This window comes from Brachyhypopomus gauderio, unplaced genomic scaffold (assembly GCF_052324685.1).
Source record: "Brachyhypopomus gauderio isolate BG-103 unplaced genomic scaffold, BGAUD_0.2 sc73, whole genome shotgun sequence".
NCBI lineage: Eukaryota > Metazoa > Chordata > Actinopteri > Gymnotiformes > Hypopomidae > Brachyhypopomus > Brachyhypopomus gauderio.
In genome coordinates, this window is record NW_027506894.1 from 962,846 (window position 1) to 983,169 (window position 20,324).

Genomic DNA, 20,324 nt, shown 5'->3' on the forward strand with positions numbered 1-20,324 from the left:
CACACACACACACATACCTCACACACACACACACACACACACACACACACACACACACACACACACACACACACACACACATACCTCACACACACACACACACACACACACACACACACACACACACACACATACCTCACACACGCACACACACACACACACACGCACGCACGCGCACACACACACACACACACACACACACACACACACACGCGCACACACACACACACACACACACACACACACACACACACACACACACACACACACACACACAAGAGACCACTAAGAAGGAATCACATGCAGCCATCAGGGAGACCAATCAAGAAGAGACACACACTTATAAGGTCTTAGTCTCTATTTACACACCCAAGGTTGTTGTATTGTACACAACAAGCAACATGATTACACACAATAAAATAATGGCGCATTTCCACTAGGGCCTACTTGGCGCGGTACGGTTCGATTCGCGACGGTTTGTGAGTGTTTCCATTAGTACCAGGTCCCGGTTAGCCGGTACTTTCGGGTACTATTTTTGTACCAACTCGCTCGAGGTTCTAACCGTTCCGAAGCGGTACAGTTCTGTGACGTGGAGGAACAGCATGACACTGATTGGCCAGGGAGTGTCGTCACAGGTTGCGTCAGGAGAGCGACTCCTCCGCTATGCTATGGACTCCTCAGCCATTTTTAAAACCCAAGGAGAGAAGTCTGTTCCCTGGTCAAACGCCGAGGTACAAACCTTTCTGTTAATAATCAGCGATCAAAAAATCCAGGGCGAACTGGACGGGGCCACTAGAAATGTAAAGGTTTTTAGCGAGGTTTCCGCGCTAATGGCCACTCATGGCTACCAGCGGTCCATTCAGCAGTGCCGGTCGGTCCAAGCTAAAAAAGCTTAACGCGATTACCGGGCGGTGAAGGACCATAACGGACGCAGCGGAGCAAACCGCAAAGACTGGAAATGGTTCCAGCAAATGGATGTTATACGGTCACCGGCCAGCCAGTAACGGAAGAGAAAACGTGCTGGACAATGTCGGTGCTGGAGGCCACGGAGAATGGTGAGTGTATTGTGATTTCAGTTTTACTAGGCTCGTAAAAGATGTAATATGAACGTAATATGAACGCATCTATTGTAAACGCAGGAATTTAGAGCTGTGTTTGTAGTTAATGTTACCACCACAGTCACTACTGTACAATAGCTAGCTCTTAGCCTTGCTAGTTGCTAGTTAGCTGTAGCCATAAACACAGCATGAGCAGCGATGACGTGCTACACATTTTGTGCAGTTACGCTACATTGTTGTTGCTTTCACGGGAATGCTTGTGTTTAATATTTGTTATTTTTTATGTTCAAGATTCCCCTTCCACTGACGAGGCGAGCGGAGTTGGCGGAAAATGTTTCCTTCAACCGGGCTTTCCTCGGGCTGCTTGGCGAACTTGTGAACACCATGCGAGACAGACGCCAGTAAACGCACACAAAATGTTGCTTGTAGTACTATAAATATTTATTTCATATAAAGCTATACGTATATATTTGCTTTTTGCACTTTTTTTTTAACTATAACTATATTATTTACATATGTTGTACTTTAAATATCTATATTTCATAATAAAGTTTGATTTCATTTGATTGTATGACTGATGCTTTTTATGCAGGGTGTGTTCAGCCTGTTTGAGTAATACCAAATTATTATCAATAATTAGAGCAACCACATACAATAATGAAGATAAAGATAAATAAGATACAATAATGCTATGTGTTAAGGGGCATCGACCGGTGTTGTGGTCGCATACAAATGATGTCACGACACTACAACCCACGTGCCAACAGCGACTCCACCCACATTGGGGTGGTTCACCATTGTAATGGAAACACAACGCGACCGTACCGTTCCATTGCGACCCGTATAGAACCGTACCGCGCCAAGCAGGACCTAGTGGAAATGCGCCATAAGTGACCCCAGGCTTTAAAAAAGACGGCAGTGAACTCATAACTGTCATGGTCCCATCTCAATATCCCCATGAAGCATCTGAATCCAGTATGCACTGAAGTACGGAGAAGTCACCATGTCTCAGAGCAGGGACAGCGGTGTCCACTGGGACCTGCTGGTAGCGCTGGACACACTGGTGGCACTGGTGGGTCTGTCCCTGCTTCTGGTGCTGGTTGGCTAGCAGAGCTTCAGTCACTTTCGGAGGAGGACACAGGAGGAACATTCAGCAGAACCTGCACAGACAACAGACCCATCACACATGGTGCGGATCAGCTAGACAAACCGTCCCCAAGGAGGACAGCACAGGTAGCAGTGGCTGCCCAATATACATCCTATATACATAATGACTGGATTACATGCAAAATGATACCACAATATTTATCATCTTCCAGAACCCTTCAGGACTCAGTACAAATCACAGAAGTAAAAAGAGAGACAGAAGGAGGGAAGAGAGAGAGAGAAAGTGAGAAAGGTGGAGAGAGAGAAAGAGAGAAAGTGGGGAAGAGAGAGAGAGAAAGTGGGAGAAAGAGAGATAGGGAGGCATAGAGAGAGAGAGGGAGAGAGAGAGACAGAGGGAGAAGGAGAGATGGAGAGAGAGAGAGAGAGAGAGAGAGAGGGAGGCATGGAGAGGGAGAGGTAGAGAGAGAGAGAGAGAGAGAAAGTGGGAGAGAGAGAGAGGGAGACAGACAGAGATAGAGGGAGGGAGGCATAGAGAGAGAGAGAGAGAGAGAGAGAGAGAGATGGAGAGGTATCTCACTGTAGTTTCTATGCCATGCATGATCTTGTGGTTCCCCCAGTAGATCAGAGAGCTGCTTCACTCCTGAGTCTCCTGGTTCATTGTAGTCCAGGTTCAGCTCTCTGAGGTGTGAGGGGTTGGTCCTCAGAGCGGCAGCCAGAGCAGCACAGCCTTCCTCTCCAATCCTGCAGTTCATCATTCTGTAGTAGATACATTTCTGAGTAAGTACAACCGCATGAGAGCATGAATAACAACCAACATTAAACAACTCACTGTAGTTTCTCTAGTTTACACTGTGGGTCCATCAGCAGAGCAGAGAGCTGCTTCACTCCCGCGTCACCAAACGTATTGTCAGTCAGGTTCAGCTCTCTCAGGTGTGAGGGGTTTCTCCTCAGAGCTGAACACAGAGCAGCACAACCGTCCTCTCCAAAGTGACAAAAGCAAAGCCTGCAGAGTGAAGAAGGGTTTCTTACACTCTTTCCACACAAACACACACAGATTAAACGTGCTCTCTCCTTCAGATCAACCTGAACTTGATTAGCTTTAATGGCGTCACAGAACGTATGGCAATAGTGTAATAAAAGACACTTTAGCTGAACATTTAGAAGAAATAAACACAATAGGAGAAATAAAAGAGTAAAACTCACACACACTTCACCAGGCAAAATAATGCACTGCAAAACTAAATAAATATTTCTAAACACTGGGTGTATCTGCAAAGTAGGGGTGGGTATCACCACTGATTTCCCATTTCGATTCGATTTCGATTCACAAGGTCCCGATTCAATTCGATTTTCGATTAGATCCGATTCAATATCGATTCTTGTAGGGACATTTCAGTTACAATAAAAAGTGTAGTTTGAATGTGAAATGTTGTAATGATACAAGGAACACTCAAACTTTATTAAAATGTATTAAGATATTAGTGTTTATACTGTGAACAACAGTTACATTCTTTTTTTAATATCAATTAATGCACACTCTTCCACATAGCTCCTTTACCAGAAAAGGCATTGAAAGCGGTTTTGAACAGCCTTTTAAAGTGCAAATTAAGTTTTTTTTTTTTTTTTTTACATGTAACAAAAACATTTATGAACATAGTTCTGAATATTGTAAACATTAAGGTCCAAAAACTAAGATTTATTCATGACTGGTTTTTGACATCTTGGAGATTGTCAAATTTTTCTGCAAGAAAAGGAGCTGATCAACATGTTGAGGAGTGAGACAGCTCCTTTTTGCAGTAACAATACTACTGTTGAGAAAACTTCACAGCTTTATACTTGACGCGTCGTGACCGGCGTGAGGGTCCGCGCACCGAAAACGACGTAAATCATACACTTTTAAAAGGTGAAATTCAAGCACTTCCGTTAGTTTTTGGCACGGGGAGAACTTGTAGATAGTTTAATCGCAAATGCCTTCTCTAGTGGAGTTTGTTTGGGTTCTGGTTTTTTGAATATCAGAATGGTGTCGCGTTAAATTGGGTTCTGGTTTTTTGAATATCAGGATGGTGTCGCGTTAAATGATTTCTCAGATTTGTGGTATTCCCACAATATTTCACCTCCATGTTGCACAGTTTACACACGGCTGTGCTTTTATCCAACTCTTCCCTACCATCATGGTTTCTGAATCCAAAATTTAACCATACATCTGCAGGGTTGCCAACTTTTCAAGATCGCTTGGAGTGAGATTTGAACCTGGAGGGGGTGGCGGTGTAAAATGGACACAAATTAAGTATTATATCGCGATCGATTGCTCGCCAGTGGTTGGCACCAGAGTGAACTAGTAACTCATTGAATCATAGATGTGGATCAGAGGTACATTTTTTTACTCTTGCTGCAGCCACGCTTAACTGATCACCCAGCCAAGTGGCGGTGCTCAAGAAAAAAAAGGATGATCTCGCGAGATAAAACGCGAGACGTTAAAACGGTACACATATGCGGGGAAAATTGGCTATCCCTGTGTACCCCTGTACCCTGTGTGTCTGTGCCTGTAGTCTCCCTCCCTCTGTCTTTGTCCCTGTTCCACTGTCTGTTGTCCATCATTCTGCTCGGTCCCGGTCTGTCCTGTCCCCTCTCCTGTCTCGTCTCCCTTTGTTCCCCGCATGGTTCTCATGTCAGTGCTTGTGTGTGCTGATGTGTGTTGAGCTTAAGGACCGTACAGGTGTACATGAATCAATTCCACATAAAAACATGCACAACTAAGCAGGACTATGAAAAACATCAGTAATATCTGGTGCTGGTTTGTGCAGTGCACTGGGATGTAAGGATGCCAATGCTGGAGTAATTAATGGTTAATTAATTAATGGCTAATAATTAAATGGCAGTTAATATTCTGGCTGTGCAGTTTTGAACTGTGTAAATGTGAAAGATCCCTCATTGATTCTAAAGTACAGTGTACTGTATGGATAATCCTGTCAAATATGAGATACTGGAAATGGTTTTCGCCTTATTATAAATAATAAATACAAAGCATTGACAGAGTGGAGATATTTAGCTGGTCTCCATAAAGAAAATGTTTTACAACTCAAACCAACTAAGATTGAAAGTGGGTATGTGTACATCCAGAATAAATAAAAAAACTGATGGTCTCACCACAGTCTTTCCAGTTTACAGCGTGGATTTTGCAGTCCAGCGGAGAGCTTCTTCACTCCTGCGTCCTGCAGGTAATTGACGGTCAGTGCCAGCTCTCTCAGACTTGAGGAGGTTGAGCTGAGAGCTGAGGCCAGGATCTCACAGCTTCTCTCCGTGAGACCACAACTGCCCAGTCTAGAAGATACACACCCCCAGTCCACAATTAACTTTTGTGTATTGATTAACAATTTTTACAATGTATTTCTATGCATTTGTTTTACTGTAGTTTAAGCTTCAAAATTCATAAATACTCCCTTACGATAAAGAGACTATATGGTTAGGGATAGGGTAAAAGAGACCACAGGGCACTGACGCAAGATTCTCAAGTCTACATTGTGGATCCTCCAGTAGAGGAGAGAGCTGCTTCACTCCTGAGTCTCCTGGTTTATTGTCATTCAGGTCCAGCTCTCTGAGGTGTGAGGGGTTTTTCTTCAGAGCTGAACACAGAGCAGCACAGCCTTCCTCTGTAATACTGCAGCCAGACAGACTGTAGAGAGAAGGAGAAAAACACCTCAGTGTATTTACAACTCACACAGGAACAACGCAAACAAACTTTATCTGTCTCGCTCTCAACATAATGATAGATTTATTGGTAATTAGTATTCAAGTATAAAGATAAAACAGGAATAAATCTATAAAACTGACATCTTAGTAAAATGTTCATAGTCAGCATGTATACATCGCAGATTAAACAAAGTCAGAAATTCAACTGACTGGGATGTTAGAATTTGGTGTTTGGGCACAAACTATGACTGTAACTAAATGGATTCCTTAATGGTTTTGGATACTATAAAGGTATGTCAGCCATTTTGAAATGACTGAATTTCAAAATTGATTTCTAGAGTGATTATGAGAGAACTACAATTTACAACAATGCACTCATTGTTTATGGACTCACTGTAGTTTCTCCAGTTTAAAGTGTGGATCCTCCAGTATATCAGAGAGCTGCTTCACTCCGGAGTCACCCAGTACATTGTCACCCAAGTTCAGCTCTCTCAGGTGTGATGAGGGGTTTTTCTTCAGAGCTGAACACAGAGCAGCACAGCCCTCCTCTCCAATACTGCAGCCAGAGAGACTGTAGAGAGGATAAAAACTGCATATAGCTCAACAACACCACAGTTCCTGAGACAGTTACGGATACTGGCAGGTTTGAGCAGGGTTCTGATATGGTTGTGATGGTCTTTGTGTACGTATATGTGCAGGGATGGCCAAGAGGCTGGTTCTTATTTAGACTGTTTTTGTACTTTTGTTGTATACCAAGCTCATGCCATCTGTGTGTGTGTGTGTGTGTAGTGTGCTGTTTGAACTTGTATGTTGGGTGCAGTGTGTGTGAAGTGTGCTGTGTGATCCTGTGTGGATCAGGATTCTGATATTGTCGTGATGAGACTGTGTGTAGTGTGCTATGTGTGTGGAGAACTGTACTTTGGGTCTTACACTGTACACGTCCCCAGGATTTTAGGAAACAATTAAATGTCTGATTTTCTGATACAGTGGGAACACTGAGCTGATGTGCCAAACTATCTTCAAAAATCATCTTTAAAAATCAAGAACATAACCTACATCCACTGAAACCAGTGATCTCACCTTAATCCTTCCAGTTTACAGTGTGGAGTCTCCAGTCCAGCAGAAAGCAGCTTCACTCCCGAGTCCTGGAGTCCACTGAAACTGAGGTCCAGCTCCGCCAGACTTGAGAAGTTTGAGCTCAGAACGGAGGCCAGATGAGAACAGCTTTCTTCTGAGAGTTTACAGTGACTGAAACTGGAAGAAACAAAGATGAAATAATCAGAATAAAGAGAGTCTCTCTCTCTCTCTCTCTCTCTCTCTCTCTCTCTCTCTCTCTCTCTCTCTGTGTGTGTGTGTGTGTGTGTGTGTGTGTGTGTGTGTCTCACATACAAGATGAATAAGAAGTGACACTGACTCCGATCCTAGTCAGGTGGATCAGTTAGTCAACATCTTTTTACAACTTGTGTGTGTCTGTGTTGTCAAATGTCAGAGAGTAAGAGACCCGTCACGGTAAAGCCCCTGACCCTTTGGGGGTGTGAAGGTGTAGTCCGCGTCCATATACAGGTGCATCTCAATAAATCTCAAGAACATCATTAAAATCATAATTTATAAAAATAAAAAAAAAGTGAAACCCATATATTAAATAGATTCATGGCAAATATGCCATGCCTCATTGATGCAGTAATTCATGCAAAAGGAGTCCAGACCAAGTATTGAGTGTACTTTACATGCTTTTCAGTAGGCTAACATTTCTGAATTAAAAAATATTTTTCTCAGTTGGTCATTTTCTTCCGAGATAATGATTTTGGGTTTTCATTGGCTGTAAGCCATAATAATGAACATTAACAGAAATAAACACATGAAATAGATCACTATAGGTCATGAATCTATATAATATATGCATTTCACTCTTCTGCGCATTCTTGCAACTGTGCACTCGCGAGGCCGAGGAGGAGGGCCTGGCTGGGTTCTACAGAGAGCTGGCAGATCAAACGAACTCCACCCCCAGCTCCACGAGCAGGATACAACAGATTATCAGGTTGAAGGGCGCAGCCCCCCTCCCACTTCCTGCCCTCCCCCATCGAAATACCAGAGAAGACTTTCCTCTTCCCTCCTCGGAGGGAGAAATTACAGAGTAAACTAGCACCTCAGAAGGCACCAGCATGAGGAGCTGCACCTTCTCAAGAGGTCGAGGAGGAGTTGGAGGCTGAGGAAGAACTCTTCTCCCAAGGCTCCCCCCCTGGGTGCCGCCCCCCCCGGGGTTCCAACGTCGAAGAACGCCTCCTAGTGAGGGCACGAGGAACTGCACGAGGACCCAAAGCCAGCGTGCGTCCCAGGGTGACGTTTCAGGAGCATGACAGTGCCCCTACAGTACCAAACACTGGCGCTCGCACCAAAGGTCCTGATGGGGGACCAAGAGGGAAGCCGTCAGTCCCAACACCCGTCACCCCAGGACTGCCAACCCCGCCAGCCCCAACACCCGTCACCCCAGGACTGCCAACCCCGCCAGCCCCAACACCCGTCACCCCAGGACTGCCAACCCCGCCAGCACCAACACCCGTCACCCCAGGACTGCCAACCCCGCCAGCCCCCACACCCGTCACCCCAGGACTGCCAACCCCGCCAGCCCCAACACCCGTCACCCCAGGACTGCCAACCCCGCCAGCCCCAACACCCGTCACCCCAGGACTGCCAACCCCACCAGCCCCAACACCCGTCACCCCAGGACTGCCAACCCCGCCAGCCCCAACACCCGTCACCCCAGGACTGCCAACCCCGCCAGCCCCCACACCCGTCACCCCAGGACTGCCAACCCCGCCAGCCCCAACACCCTTCACCCCAGGACTGCCAACCCCGCCAGCCCCCACACCCATCACCCCAGGACTGCCAACCCCGCCAGCCCCAACACCCGTCACCCCAGGACTGCCAACCCCGCCAGCACCAACACCCGTCACCCCAGGACTGCCAACCCCGCCAGCCCCAACACCCATCACCCCAGGACTGCCAACCACGCCAGTCACAGGGCATCAGGCGTGGAGGTCTGGGACTCCATTCCAGTTTGTGTTTTTGTCTGTCCTGGTTTTTCTCCCTAATCCCCTTTTCCCTTTTCTGCCCCTTGTTGTTAATGCACCTGTGTGTGTTTTTGTGATTGTCTCTATGCTTTGGTCCAACGTCTTTGCCCCTGTCTTCCCAGAGAGGTTGTTCGGAGCTGTTTCATTTGTTCATGTAAGCGAATAAAGCTGTGTATGTGAAGATTACTCGTCTCCACATCCTGCCACAACTCATGTTACAAGAACATTGAGTATTGTAAATACCTATCTATCTATCTATTGGAACTAAATTGTGCAGTGGATTTCCAAGCAAAGTGTATCATATCATTCCTTTACATTGAGGAATAATATATGGATAATATATTAATTTAAATGAACATTTGCACTGGATAGAAGCACGTCAAGTCAACAACTCACTTTAACTTCTCAATTTTGCAATTTGGATTCTTCAGCAGAGAAGATAGCTGCTTCACTCCTGAGTCCCCCAGGTGAGTGCCACCCAGGTTCAGCTCTCTCAGGTGTGATGAGGAGTTTTTCTTCAGAGCTGAACACAGAGCAGCACAACCTTCCTCTCCAATACTGCAGCCAGAGAGACTGTAGAGAAAAGAGGATAAACATTGCATATAGCTCAATAGCTACACACAGTTCCCGAGAAAGTTAAAAATACTGGTGTTTTGAGCAAGATTCTGATATTGTCATGATCAGCCTGTGTGTAGTGCACTATGTGAGTGGAAAAGTGTACTTTAAGTGTACTTACACTGTATTAAATGTCTGATACGGTGGGAACACTGAGCTGATGTGCCAAATTATCGCCAACACAGATATATGTTCTTTCAAAAATCAAGAACATAACCTACATCCACTGAAACCAGTGATCTCACCTTAATCCTTCCAGTTTACAGTGTGGATTCTCCAGTCCAGCAGAAAGCAGCTCCACTCCTGAGTCCTGCAGGTCACTGGAACTGAGGTCCAGCTCTGAAAGACTTACGGAGTTTGAGCTCAGAGCTGAAGCCAGAACTGTGCAGATTTCCACTGTGAGATTACACGATTTCAACCTGGAAAAACACATTAATAATCAGCACTATATTACCTATATATTGCCACTGTAAGACACAGACATACTCAATAATCTAATAAAGCACTGGGTAAAAAGTAAAAGCATAAATCTATTTCAGTCAAACATGCATGCGCAGTGCTACTGTATATTTGAGATGTTCCACACATCAGTAACTCACGTTAGTTTCTGTAGTTTACAGTGTGGATCCTCCAGTAGAGCAGAGAGCTGCTTCACTCTCATGTCTCTGCTGCCGCTCACACTGAACTGCCTTAAATGTGAAGTGACACATACCCTACAAAGAGCAATTGTTTTTAAACTTAATACATTTTTAAATGTTTAGATCTGTTTAACCTACTATGTGTGTGAAAAGGAATACAGTGAATCAGTAACTCACTGTAGTTTCTCCAGTTTACAGTGTGGATCCTCCAGTAGAGCAGAGAGCTGCTTCACTCCTGAGTCTCCTGGTTTATTCCAGTTCAGATTCAGTTCTCTCAGGTGTGAGGTGTTTTTCTCCAGAGCTGAACACAGAGCAGCATAGCCTTCCTCTCTAATACTGCACCCAGACAGCCTGCAGTGAAATAACACACACACACACACACACACACACACACACACACACACACACACACACACACACACACACACACACACAGCACTATATATATATATATATTATATATATATGTATATACTGTGTATATACTTGCTCAAGGGCACCTAGCTGGGTGTTGAACCCACAACCCTCCAATCACAAGACCAGCTCCCTAAATCTTGGAGATGCTCTTGCTGCTTTTCCCAGATGGATGGGCCACCTTCTTCCTGAAGTCCTCACATGTCTCCTTTCCTCTCTGCATTGCTTATCTGTGTGCTTTACACCTTTGCACAACCTTGTTTTGATTGGCTTCCTCCCCCTTGTAATCAGTGTGGCTCAAATCTTTTTGATTGATCTTCTTAATTAATTACTTGAACACTCACATGTGTTTCACCAGAATCTTTAACCTAATTGACTTCACCAGCGCAGCTGTGGTTCATCTACTTTTGCACTCTACTCTGATTCCTTGTTTCATGTAGTCTGCTGGCAACTCACACATTCCCCTCACAACAAGTACATGGAATTGATTAACATACACCTGACATTTCATATACAAAACTGGTGATGATAAAATAAGAGAATCATAATAACAGAAAGATCTAAACTACTCAAGGAGTTCACAAACTTTGAAGTAATGCTGCATATGTATGTATATAACCACACACTCACAAACAGCCCCGTCGACAGGGGGGGACAACCGGGTCTGTTGTCCCGGGCCCCAGCGCCAGGGGGGCCCATCAAAGAGCCCAGCAATTTATTTTTATTTAAAGTCTATAATTTTAAATAATCTTGAAATCTTTCATTACTATAACTTTCTTTACTCAAAATAAGCTAAATGGCTAAAATATATGTTTTTTTCTTACCTATCTGCATATTTTCCATTAAGTGCATACACCCCCGCCTCACACTGAAAAATGGTTTGATCCAGCACCTACTGTAGCCGCTGGTACCCGCCCAACAGCGGGAAATACAGTGGTGGATCGTTAAAGTAAAGTAAATACAGAAATCTGGAGCGCAGAAAAGAAAGAAAAAACATTTACCTGACGAATTTTAATGTTGCATTGTGTTCCAGGTTTGAATAATGCTGAAATTTAGGCTAAAGTACTTGAAAATCCTTGAAATTGTAACTACTTCGTTTCACAACAAATAGCTGTCTGACTGAACAGTTCCTGGATTACGTTAACAAATACGAGCCTCTTGTAATTCCAGGACAAAACATGAGAGAACGTGAAGACGTTAAGATTGGGTGTTTTGAAAATAAACAACCATTAAATAATGTGATAAAAAGCGAATTATTTCGAATTATTTCGAGTATATTTAACTTAATAAAAAATTTTTTTTTTAAGTTTAACGTGCTGGGAAATATTGAAATGGACCTTTAAAGTGCCGTACAAGTGCTTTAATTCCACCTTGTAAAGGTGTATGAACCCTGCAAACGTGACTTTGTTCATTGCGCTGGAGCGCGGCGCGCGCGAAGTTACAAAATTCGAGAGGTGCACGACCTCGCGAATCGACAGCGCGTGAGGCCCGGTGGCGGTGCCATTGCGATTACGTAATTTTCGCCGCGCGGACCCTCGCGCCACGACGCGTGAAGTATAAACCAGTAAGCTGTCAGAAACAGCTTTGATGTGTGGCTATATTATATACTACAGAGGAAATTCAAATGACGTTATCGGGGGGGGGGCACATGAAACTTTCTTGTCCCGGGCCCCAGCAAGACTGTCAACGGGCCTGCTCACAAATATGTATTTGTGTGTGTGTCTGTAAATCAATAACTCACTGTAGTTTCTCCAGTTTACAGTGTGTATCCTCCAGTAGATCAGAGAGCTGCTTCACTCCTGAGTCTCCTGGTTCATTGTAGTTCAGGTTCAGCTCTCTCAGGTGTGAGGGGTTTTTCTTCAGAGCTAAACACAGAGCAGCACAGCCCTCCTCTGGAATACTGCAGTCAGACATCCTGTATGTGTACACACACACACACACACACACACACACACGCAAAACATCAAACTCAATTTTGTATGAGAATATAAGTGTAAACCTCATTTTTGTTTTATTTCATTTGTTATGTACTTCTACTTACCTGTTTGCATCTTGAATTTAGCTTGTTTGTTAACTAAATTAATATATTCATCCTGGGCAATCGTGGATATTAATACTCAATAAAATCTGAAACTCACTGTAGTTTCTCCAGTTTACAGTGTTGATTCTCCAGTAGATCAGAGAGCTGCTTCACTCCCGAGTCTCCTGGTTCATTGTAGTTCAGATTCAGCTCTCTCAGGTGTGAGGGGTTTTTCTCCAGAGCTGAACACAGATCAGCACAACCTTCCTCTCTAATACTGCAGCCAGACAGACTGTAGAGAGAAAACAAGACAAGACACACAGATACAATATTTACATTTCAATAACATTCCAAAAACATTTCAGTTGTCAATGGTTTTAACCACCTTCCTTGTAGCTCAAATATATCCATTAAGCAACGAACTGTAATGTACAACATTCAACATATAGAAATTCAAAAAGCAGATAATAGTCCAAACATATGTAGGGTATGTACACAGAAAAAAAAGAGAAAGAGTAAAAATATGAGACACACACACACACACACACACACACACACACACCAACATATACACACACAAACATACATATGGGTGGGTGTGTGTGTGTCTGTAAATCAGTAACTTACAGTAGTTTCTCCAGTTTACAGTGTGGATCCTCCAGTAGATCAGAGAGCTGCTTCACTCCTGAGTCTCCTGGTTTATTCCAGTTCAGGTTCAGCTCTCTCAGGTGTGATGGGTTTTTCTTCAGAGCTGCACACAGAGCAGCATAGCCTTCCTCTGTAATACTGCAGTCAGACATCCTGTATGTGTACACACACAGACACACACGTTTGTGAACCAACTGAACATGGTAAAAAAAAAAACATTAAAAAAATCTTATGACATGAACATGGAAATGTCAAGAGTGTAAAACCTTCCACATAATGGACAGAATAACAATAAACAAAATGAGGTGGTTACAGGTGTACCCTCCTCTCTGCAGAACACCATTTGAGAGAGATTGGAAAAACCCCTCACATCTGAGAGAACAATGACCATGTTTGGGTGGTTTATACTCCCTAAGTGTCAGAGATTATTTAGAACTGCATATACAAGGCACATGGACAGATGAGAGGCTCCAGAAACAGTGATCAAAGACAACTGGATCCCACTGGATTACAACGGATGACACGTGTCATGGCAAACCAACCAGATATGGTGATCATAGACAAGACGGAGAAAACAGCAGAGGAAACAGATGTGGAAGTCTCATGTGATGAAAAGGTTAAAGGTTAAAGGGAATTTGAAACAGTGACTGAAAGAGGAAAATAAAATATCTGACCAACCACAGGATTTGTTTCAAACACACACACACAAACCTTGAGCATTTCTACAAGTCTCTCTAAAACAGGGGTACTCAAATAGAAATGATGACGGGCCACACTTTATTTTTTCAATCACTGAAGGGGCTGGTTGGGGAGGGGGAGGGTGGCGAACGTAAACTGTCGACGGGGTGGGTGGCGAACGCATTTGGGCGTCTGCTACCTGTTTGTTGTTGCCATAAAGGCAATCCCCGGCATCGTCTTGAGAACACTTTTCAAAACAGCTCGCGGGCCAGAAATAGCCCGTGGGCCGCATGGGCTCTAAAATATTCATTCAAGTGATATAATATATACAATAAATTAGTATGAGTGAGTGCGTGATTTGCATCCATGTAAAGATGATCTCACCTCAGTGTCTGCAGTTTGCAGTTTGGATTCATCAGTCCAGCAGAGAGCAGCTTAACTGCTGAATCTGGTAGTTTATTGTCACTCATGTCCAGCTCTCTCAGACGTGACAAGCTTGATCGGAGTGCTGAGGACAGGATTGTGCAGCTTTCCTCTGAGAGCCAACAATTACACAGTCTGGCAAAGAAATGATGATGCATCAGGACACCGAGACACCACATCAAAACACACACAAAACATCTGAGATATGAGATATGACGACAGAGGTCCATATTACAAACTGGCTAATGAGTCCAGTTTATGTCAGTAGTCTATAGCTGCCCTGTCCTGTGTGTGTGTTCGTTATGTTTCTCACTGGTCCTAGTCGTACTTGTGTCGGATTTTGACGGATCAAAAAATCCAATACCAATACCGTCAAATGCCAGTAAATGTTTATGATTAAATAAATATACCAACTTGGCTTTCCTGGATGCTTTGAGCACTGGCAGCAGTCTCAGAAGACAGTCCTCTGTAGGCATGTATTTATGCAAATCAAACTCATCCAGGTCTTCATCTGAGCCAAGCATGACGTATGCCACAGCCGACCACTTTGCCGGAGGGAGATGTGCCCCGCGGAGAGAAAAATAACTTGTCCTGTTCACATACTTCAGCACTTCCTGCACTAAGGAATGATCATTCAGCTCCTTCAGACAGTGGAGCAGTTCGACTGCTTTCTCTGGCGAGAGATCCTCCCCAATTTTCTTTTTAATGTACTCAACGAGTTTCAGTTTGCACTGAGAGCCATTTCCTCTCTGTGTTAGTATGCCTCGTAATAGGGTCTGATTGGACTCCAGTGAGAGACCCAGAAGGAAGCGGAGGAAAAGGTCCAGGTGCCCATTCTCACTCTGCAAGGCCTTGTCCACTGCACTCTTGAGAAAGTCATACATTGTTGGCTTGTTGATCAAATCAGAGAGATCAGTGGGACCCTTTTTTGTCACAGTTTTGTTGATGAAGGACAGAAAGACAAACAATGCAGCCAGAAACTCCTGAACACTCAGATGTACAAAGCTGAACACCTTTCCCAGGTGCAGCCCAAACTCCTCTCTGAAGATCTGGGTACATACTCCTGAGTACACGGACACTTCTCTAACATCAATGCCACACTCTCTCAGGTCTTCTTCATAGAAGATCAGGTTGCCTTTTTCCAGCTGTTCAAAGGCCAGTTGCCCCAGTATCAAAATGATCTTTCTGGTCTGATCAGGATTAAAGTCATATCTCCCATGGTACTTTCTGTCCCTGTGTTTGATCTGAAAGATCAGGAAGTGTGTGAACATCTGAGTCAGAGTCTTGGGGATCTCTCCACTCTCTGCTTCACCCAACATCCTCTCTAGAACAGTGGCTGAAACCCAACAGAAGACTGGAATGTGGCACATGATGTAGAGACTTCTTGATGACTTAATGTGTGAGATGATTTTATTGGCCAGGATCTGATCCCTGATCCTCTTCCTGAAGTACTCCTCTTTCTGAGGGTCACTGAACCCTCGAACCTCTGTTACCAGGTCAACGCAGTCAGGAGGGATCTGATTGGCTGCTGCTGGTCGAGAGGTGATCCAGAGGAGAGCAGAGGGAAGCAGATTCCCCTTGATGAGGTTTGTCAGCAGCACATCCACTGAGGTCGACTCCATTACATCCCACAAACTCTCATTGTTATGGAAATCTAGAGGAAGTCGACATTCATCCAGACCATCAAATATGAAAATGACCTTGTACGCATCACTGTCTATTAATTGTATTTCTTTTATTTGTGGAAAAAAGCAGAAAAGAAGCTCCATCAGACTGAGGTTTTTTTGCTTCATTAAATTCAGCTCCCTAAAAGGAAGTGGAAATATGAAGCAGACATCCTGATTGGCTCTTCCTTCGGCCCAGTCCAGAATGAACTTCTGCACAGAGACTGTTTTTCCAATTCCAGCAATCCCTCTTGTGAGCACAGTCCTAACTGGTTCATCTTGTTCCGTTAAGGGTTTAAAGAGATTGTTGCAGTCGATGGGTGTGTCTTCTATTGCTGGTCTCCTGGATGCTGTCTCAATCTGTCTCACCTCATGTTCATTATTGACCTCTCCACTCCCTCCTTGTGTGATGTAGAGCTCTGTGTAGATCTCATACAGAAGGTTTGAGCATCCGTGCTCTGAGAGGCCTTCATTAATTTTTTTACATTTCTTCATTAGCAAGCATTTGTGTTTTTGTTTATACTGAATGATCAAATCTGATAAGCAGACAGAAACAGAACAAATAAAAATTAATATATGGTAATACTGAATATCAAATTCAGAATTACATCCTAACACTCAGTGTATGCCATTATTACAATATTATGATATTCTACATATCACTGTGCAACATTTTATGCAGTCCACCTTCATTCATAAAACACTAACTACAGTAAAAGAGACAAACTTCCTCCATACCTGAAATGGATTAAAGTGAACTGCCGTAAGTACTGAAATATTCTGGTACTAATAATTTGTAGTCAACATGCACACACACAAAAACATGTGCACGCTCAAACACATACACACACAAAAGGGTGTGCACTGTAAGCAAAAAAAATCTTGAGATTTTCTGGGATTTTGTCAGTAACGATAGCTTGGTAGTTATGCTAGCATGTGTAGTTATGCTAGCATGTGTAGCTATGCTAGTTTGTTTAGCTATGCTAACTTGTGGTGTGGTAACTTCATTCCTAAACTAGTACACTGAATGCACACTCATGCACATGAACAGTAGTCTACCCACTACTGTAAAGTGTACTCAAATGAACAGTAGTCTACCCACTACTGTAAAGTGTACTCAACTGAACAGTAGTCTACCCACTACTCTAAAGTGTACTCAAATGAACAGTAGTCTACCCACCACTGTAAAGTGTACTCAACTGAACAGTAGTCTACCCACTACTGTAAAGTGTACTCAACTGAACAGTAGTCAATGTCCAACCTTCATGCGTGAGCGCGCACACACACACACACACACACACACACACACACATACACACACACACACACACACACACAAACACACACACACACACACACAAATACCTTCTGAGAGAGCCGTAATGTCAGCAGAGCGCCTGTCCTGAGCTGCACAGCAGGTGGAATCTTTAGTTTCTGCACCTGCAGGCAGACGTGAGATCTGTAATAACTTCCACACTGCACTGAAAACTCAACACACTAAAAACAAGCTTCCAAAACAGGAGAATAACTCCAGTGAAGATGGTACGTAGACTGATTATAGTTACAATATTTAGGCTATACTTCTCATTTTATGTGAAAGAAAAAAATTGAAATGGACAGACTCAGTAATTTATAAACTACAAACCTTGAAACATGTACACTGGGCCTTGAAAATAATTCCCATGAAGCTGAGGAGCACAGACATTCCCTCCAGTCTGAGCTGTGATGTTGGTCTGGACCTGACCACTCTGAGCTGTGCTGTTGGTCTGGACCTGACCACTCTGAGCTGGAGTAGAAGTTTCCATCATCTAACTAAGCAGCACTTCACCACTGCAGATTACGGTACCATCATGTCCGGTCACACCTGGATGGTAATGTGACGAAGGACAAAGTTCTACATTAATGACTACAGTATTCACATGTAAGCCAATAAGTCATCTTCAGTTGACCTCAGTGAACACCTGAGAAGTAACTTTAATTATTGTGCTATACCACATATATTTACGTCCCACGTAAAAAGCGTAGACGGGGACACACAGCGTGTCAGTGACTGTCGCAGCTAAATAAACAGGAAACATGGTATTTTATATGCAAACGGAGTGTGAACACGATGCATACCAAGAATGTACAGACAGCCTACACACAGACGACCCTCTGCTAGGAGGAGATGACTGGACTGATGTCAAATCAGGAAGAATAATTTACACTGCGGTATTGTTCAATAAACAATCACGACACGTGATCAGTCAACCGTGAGAAATGAGAACTTTACAGAATCTTTACAGACCACTCAAACTTCATTAATCAGATACTAGGCTATATACCAGGGGTTCTCAACTGGTCTCAGCCCAGGACCCACATTTTCTCATTGTCATTAAGTCACGACCCAGTTTTATACAGTACAAATTTTATAACAAATTAAAAGGGTTTAACAATTGGTGGTTACCATGGAAACAAGATTGGTTTGCATGCTGTGTTCCAGACAAAAAAAATTACTCAAGGAGCCAGTGGGTCCTAAAAGGAAAAAATCAGACACCAATAACTTTTTCTAGGTGCCATAATAATATACAAACTAATAAGCATTGCAACACTCACAACAGATCAGCTGTTATTTAGGATCTCTGCCATCCAACATGCCTGATGTCTTTCTCTTCCTTGTAACTGTGGTTAAATTGGCTTCATGTTAACATAATTGGAATTAGACATGTTATTTTAAATGTACTACTGTTACCATCTACAAATTAACACAACATGGATGAAAGTGGCGGTCGTAAAGGCCCTGAGCACTGAGCACTCTGTTTTTCTGCAATGATTTCAATAGTTTTTTAATGATTCTTCATAAGATAAAAACAAGTTTTATATATAGTAAGTGCATATTTTGTCAAATATTTCAATAACTTTTAAAATGTCCATCATAAGAGCATAAAACAAGTTATAGTACATTAAGTGCATCTTAATCAACAACCTTGTTTTGTGGACTTATGATGGACAGTTTAAAAACTATTGAAATACTTGGAAAAAAAACTGACCACCACAAATTGGTGCAAGATATAAATACCCATATTTTAGTTGTAGGTTGTTATTTAGGGTGCGCTTAGTGTAATGCAACTTTTAAAACCGTTTAGAAGCTGTAGAAATGATTGCTAAAAACGGAGTGCGCAGAGCTCTGGGGCCTTTACGACCTCCACTTGCGTCCGTGTTAAGGTCATTTGTAGACGGTGCCTTAGACGTTGCAGCGAACTTTACCAAGTTTCCTAGAATGCATGAGTGACTTTCGATCCCATTAAAATGAACTTAAAACTATGTACAGTTATAAAGGAGTGTATCCTCTTATGGTCTGAGATGTAGACTTATTTTCGCTTCGCTATTTTCAACAAGCGCTTAGTGCAAAAGTTTCAGCTCCGCTGCTTCGCGAGTCACGTGATCGGATTCACACATTTGTTGATGTGCAGAGACGAACATGTGAGTGGAGCTACAGCATATCGAGTAACCTGTAAATACAAACTCAAAAGAAAATGGACATTTTTACAATGACAAAAAATCCTCACCCATAAAAAATAATGCTGTGGTATCACCTGTCGCCACTAGCCAGTGAAATAATTATATTACTCGCTAATTAATATTTATGGTCGCGATTACCACCATTTTTGTCGCAATCTGGAGCCCTGACATGTGTCTCTGTCTTTTTTTCAAGATAAAAGACGAGTACAAAATCAGAAGAGTAGACTACTAATGTTTTTACAAGCTGTCCGCGCCCCACTTTTGGGTGGCGACCCACCAGTTGAGTTAATCTTCATTAATCAGACACTATACTATATCTTCATTCGGTATCAGCCACGTTACACATTAGTCATTCAGCGACCTCAAACTCCTGCTATAATATATGTGGTGTGCTGGTCATTACCAGTAAGGAAGAAACTTCCAGTTTCCCTTTTTCGGAAGTGCCTCTTCCGCATAGTCAAGTCAAGATGACTGACGTACGCGACGCAAGCGAAAAAACGCGCTGCAAATATGCAAAGCAAATTCATCAAAATGACGGCGCATGCGCAACATGTCAGAAACGCGCTGCAAATCCAGCCACAACACAACGGAAGTGTTTGTTTTACGCAGGGACTCTGTAGGTTTTTAGCCATAAACAACAGTTGTGTTATACAGTTTCTCGGGATTTAAGTAGTAAAGCTCACTTTAAGACACTACAGTAAAATACACTACAGGTGAATAGGTTAAAAATGTATCTCATAGTAATCACCATGAAACTTACCACATTGTTGACATTAAGAGAATAACTTTTTGTATTA

General features: G+C 43.2%; 1 protein-coding gene across 3 annotated transcripts; it reads right to left on the minus strand.

Moving 5' to 3' along the window:
• Positions 1 to 221: 221 nt before the first annotated feature.
• On the minus strand, positions 222 to 20,041 carry LOC143491265 (NACHT, LRR and PYD domains-containing protein 14-like). Of its 3 annotated transcripts, XM_076990115.1 has the most exons (20): positions 19,931 to 20,023; positions 18,622 to 18,687; positions 17,672 to 17,890; positions 17,392 to 17,466; positions 14,777 to 16,562; positions 14,324 to 14,497; positions 13,241 to 13,414; positions 12,732 to 12,905; positions 12,335 to 12,508; positions 10,357 to 10,530; positions 10,141 to 10,254; positions 9,787 to 9,960; positions 9,323 to 9,499; positions 6,936 to 7,109; positions 6,250 to 6,426; positions 5,611 to 5,838; positions 5,313 to 5,486; positions 2,995 to 3,168; positions 2,743 to 2,921; positions 222 to 2,218 (listed from the first exon to the last, which is right to left on the minus strand). In XM_076990115.1, the coding sequence occupies exons 3-20, from the start codon at positions 17,832 to 17,834 to the stop codon at positions 2,178 to 2,180; spliced, it is 4,506 nt and encodes a 1,501-aa protein (XP_076846230.1). In that variant the 5' UTR covers positions 17,835 to 17,890; positions 18,622 to 18,687; positions 19,931 to 20,023; the 3' UTR covers positions 222 to 2,177. The 3 variants fall into 3 exon arrangements, with proteins under 3 accessions (XP_076846230.1, XP_076846229.1, XP_076846231.1); XM_076990114.1 differs by lacking the exon at positions 18,622 to 18,687 and having other exon boundaries at positions 19,931 to 20,041; XM_076990116.1 differs by lacking the exon at positions 18,622 to 18,687 and having other exon boundaries at positions 223 to 2,218; positions 5,665 to 5,838; positions 19,931 to 20,041.
• Positions 20,042 to 20,324: the final 283 nt, after the last annotated feature.